Source organism: Kogia breviceps, chromosome 4 (assembly GCF_026419965.1).
Source record: "Kogia breviceps isolate mKogBre1 chromosome 4, mKogBre1 haplotype 1, whole genome shotgun sequence".
Lineage (NCBI taxonomy): Eukaryota > Metazoa > Chordata > Mammalia > Artiodactyla > Physeteridae > Kogia > Kogia breviceps.
In genome coordinates, this window is record NC_081313.1 from 113,026,116 (window position 1) to 113,030,120 (window position 4,005).

At 54.5% G+C, this 4,005-nt stretch overlaps 1 protein-coding gene across 1 annotated transcript; it reads right to left on the bottom strand.

Annotated features, from left to right (window-relative positions):
* Positions 1 to 2,733: 2,733 nt before the first annotated feature.
* NEUROG1 (neurogenin 1) lies at positions 2,734 to 3,468 on the bottom strand. The gene has a single exon (XM_059061919.1). The coding sequence runs from the start codon at positions 3,466 to 3,468 to the stop codon at positions 2,734 to 2,736; it is 735 nt and encodes a 244-aa protein (XP_058917902.1).
* Positions 3,469 to 4,005: the final 537 nt, after the last annotated feature.

The window sequence follows — 4,005 nt, forward strand, 5'->3', positions numbered from 1 at the left end:
GGGGATAAGCATTTTAAATCACCATCCTTCTTTTCTCCTCTTTGGGAACCACGAAGGCCATACTTATACGCTTGCTTCTGTGGAAGAAAGAACAGTATTAACTGGCAGAGGTGGAGACTCCCTCCAGCAATCCATGTTGTTAAAGATACTTCGTTAGATGGAAGGTGCTCTGGGACCTGTACCTTGAGTTGTGATCCTATTTTGGTAACAGAGTTGGGAGTACAGTTTGCTCTTCTTCAGTCTTGGTGGTAGTGGTGTTTTCCTTTTTCATTGCTGGCTGTAGGCAGTTGTATAAGACAAAGGTTCTACTGCAGCCGTTGGCTCCAGGATGCCTGGGGTGTGTGCGATGTTTGTCTGCTGGTGGTTTTCCCAAGGCTTTTGGACAGTGATACACATCACCCATTCTCCTCCCTTAGCCCAGACACGTGCACCTACACCACGTCTGAGCAGCGTCTCCGTAGCGGACCTGTCTTCTCGCAGACCCCGCCTGAGCCCCTTAGAAAGCTGGAGGGAGGCACTTTCAAGCGTCCTATGCACGGGAGGGCAGAAAATCTGATGCAGACCATTTGTGTCTTTTGCTATAGGAAAATGCAAAGCTGGTAGAGTGAATTAATTCTGAGACAGACAATAGAGTGGGGCCCCGGGCAGGGTCATTCAGGAGACACAACTTTTTCCTTGGATCTTTTAGCAGAAGCAACTCAGTTCCGAGCCCGCATAACTTCTGAAGATTTCTTGGAAGACTCTGTCTCTGCTCTGAGGGCAGTTAGAGAAAGCATCCAACTTTTCAGAACCTTCTCAAAAGGACCCTTTTTATCTGAAAGAGGGCTTCTTGACCATAGCTGGACTTAGCAATGACTGCTGGGGACCCAGCATCTGACTCTGTGGATCCAACTCATCAGGACATGTGTGTGAGGAGGGAAACATTTCCACAAGGGAAAAATGCTATTAGTGGCCTTACTTTTGGCCTCTGCTTCTATTCACCTCCTAAACCGATATGATTTCTCTAACGCTATAGAATACTATTTTCCTGAACCCATTTCTACCTCCTCCTTGTAAATAATTATATTTATGAAAAGGGGAAACCAATGAAAAAAAAATTGGTCTTAATGTGGGGTAACTTATGAGCTGGGGGAACAGGCAGCAACTGCATTTTAGGAACTATCTCTTGTAATTATCCACATTCGGAGATTTAAAACAAAAGCCGCTACTGGCCTGTGCTGTTAGCTAATTGTCAGACAACAGACAAACACACCACAGCCAGAAAAATCCCCACTGAGTTTGGGCGGCTGATTTCTCTGGCAGCAAATGAAAGCTTTGGCTGTTGCCCCTGGCTAGCTGAGCAAGCCAGGACTGAGTCCACCGCATGCCCCCCTCTGTGGACACTGCTGGCACAGCGTGTGTTGGGTGGGGGGAGGGAGAGGTGAGGACACCCTCACAATTTTAGGCAGCTGCACACCCGTCCAGGGACACCACACCAGCATAATTCATCCCATACCTCCCAGCCTCAATGAACAACAGTTTGGAGGCATTGTTTACAAATCAATTTCCCCCTCTAAATAGGCTGTTATAAGAGTGGACCCTTCTGCTTGCCCAGCCTGGGCCCACCTGTCACTGGGACTTCCTAGCCAGTGGTCACACTGTATTGATCTTTTTAATCCCCTCTCTTTGAAACACAGAGCCAGCTGATGTGGAGCTCCTCAAAAGAAAGACTCCCACCTCCCCTACCTCTACAGGTAGCTGCATATCGGGGCTAATTCCCCACTAAAAAGTCTTAATTGGCTTATGGGGAGCCTGAAAGATCTCCCTTGTGTTTACAAGGTGAAAGGAAATGATGGATATCAAATGCCCTAGTCTCTCTTTATCCATTTCTTGGTGGAAATCAGGTGCATTTTATTTTTAATTGTTTTGAGATAGGACTGGAGTTTTGAAGGTGGGTGGGGATACTGTTTCACTTCAGTGGTTGAACAGCGAGTGGAAGGGAAGAAAAATCCCAGAGACACCAACATTAGGCAAGAAACTAGGTGACTTATTTTCTTTTTTATTTATTTTTTATTTACACGAAATATCTGCAGTACAAAAATGTAAACTTTGATAGCTCATAATAATAGAATAAACTCTTTATGTACAAAAATACATTTTCATATGAATGAAGCATCTTGAATAAATTAAAGTACTCTCCAGCCCAGTGCCTGAATAGCTACGCAAGAGTCTCGGGTTCTTCCTAGAGCAAGCCTGCAGTGGTGGGGGTCAGGATCCATAATGCATGAAGCCCACTCCTTGTCTCTCCTTTTTAAGCCTTTTCATTGTATTGTCAGCCGGCTCAAACCGAATTTTCATGCTCGTTTTTCTTCATTAGAGTTCTACAAATTGTAAAATTGACTTTTCACCTCGTCTTCAGGGACTGATCTGTCCCTTTTCTAAATCACACTGAAGTGGTGGCTGGGGTCAGCTCTGAGCCAGCCACAAAGGAGGTTTTGTGGTGTTCAGAAAGTGCAAAAGGAAAGGCCGTCTAGGGGCGGGCAGGAGGGGCCTGGGGCTGAGGGCTGGAGAAACAGACTAAGGGGCAGCCACTGCGAGGGTGCAGCGACCTAACAAGCGGCTCAGGTATCCCCTACCCCTTTAAAGCTCCCGTTTCTTCCTCTGCCTGGACCTGGGGTCCCAATGCCACACTGGGCCCCCACCTACTGTCCGTCGCCTGGGGGAGGGGGATGGTAACGGTATTCAAAAGGGGCCCTAGTGGTAAGGGATGAAACAGGGCGTCGTGTGGAGCAAGTCTTTGGGCAGGCCCGGGAAGGAAAAAAGGGGGTCGCCAGGGCCATAGGTGAAGTCTTCGGAGGCGGCGGGGCTACTGGGGTCAGAGAGTGGCGAGGCGGCAGCGGCGCAGGGGGAGGCTGCGGCCCCGGAGCCCCAGGACTCCGCGTCGCTGGCGGGGCTCGGGGGCCCGGGGAGGCAGGGGGCACACTGCGGCGGCAGGAGGCGCTCTCGGGCACCGCCCCCGGGCAGCCCCTGGTCGGCCAGGCGCAGAGTCTCGGCCAAAGCCCAGATGTAGTTGTAGGCGAAGCGCAGTGTCTCGATCTTAGTGAGCTTGGTGTCGTCGGGGAAGGAGGGCAGTACGCTGCGCAGCGCGTCCAGCGCCGCGTTCAAGTTGTGCATGCGGTTGCGCTCGCGGTCGTTGGCCTTGACGCGTCGGCTCCTGCGCAGCGAGTGCAGCAGCGCCTCGGAGCGCACCCGCGCGCGGCCCCTGCGCCGACGCCGCTCCTGCTCGTCGTCCTGCGCACGAGGAGTGTCCGACGCCCCGGGAATCCCGGGTGAGCCCTTGCGGGCCGTCATGGGCGGCCCCGAGGCGGACGTGGGCTGTTGGAGCCTGGCACAGTCCTCCTCGTCGGTGAGGAAGCCGGACAGGTCGCTGGTGCTGCTGCTGCTGGCGCAGTCGAGGTCCGAGAGGCAGGTCTCCAGAGGGGTTGGCATCGTGGCGTTGTGCAGGACCGATGGACAGCTAAGAGGGCGCTTAGAGGGCAGGAGCCCGGGCTGAGGGCAGGGCCGTCGGGGCGCACTTACGTTCCGGATGGCCCGGGTCTACTCTGTGCCGGCTGCGGGCGCCAAGGGCTGGAAGGGCGCAGAGGCGCACCGGGAACTTGGCCTCAACTCCTCGCCTCGCCTGTAGGGGCCACGCTCCCGCCGGTCTCCCGAGTGATCTCGCCGGCGATCAGATCAGCTCGTGTGAGTACCGAGTGTGGCACACGACCGGCCTCAGGACCCCTTAAGTACTCGGCTCAACAATGGGCGCCCCCCTCCCTAGCCACCTCCGCCCCCGAGGCAGCCCCCGTGAATGGAGCTTGGCGGCAGGTCAGCCCCGTGCGGCGCCCGGGTATTTGCATAATTTATGCTCGCGGGGGGCCACGCCGCCCCTCCCCCCTCCCGGAGCGTGCCCGTAATTACCGCGGGCCAATCGGCGGCGTCGCGCGGCCCCGGGGCGGTCTCCGGGCTAACCCGGCCGGGGCGTCT

Coding starts and splice junctions, on each gene's coding strand:
- NEUROG1 (XM_059061919.1), bottom strand. CDS start 3,468: ATGCCAACCCCTCTGGAGACCTGCCTCTCGGACCTCGACTGCGCCAGC.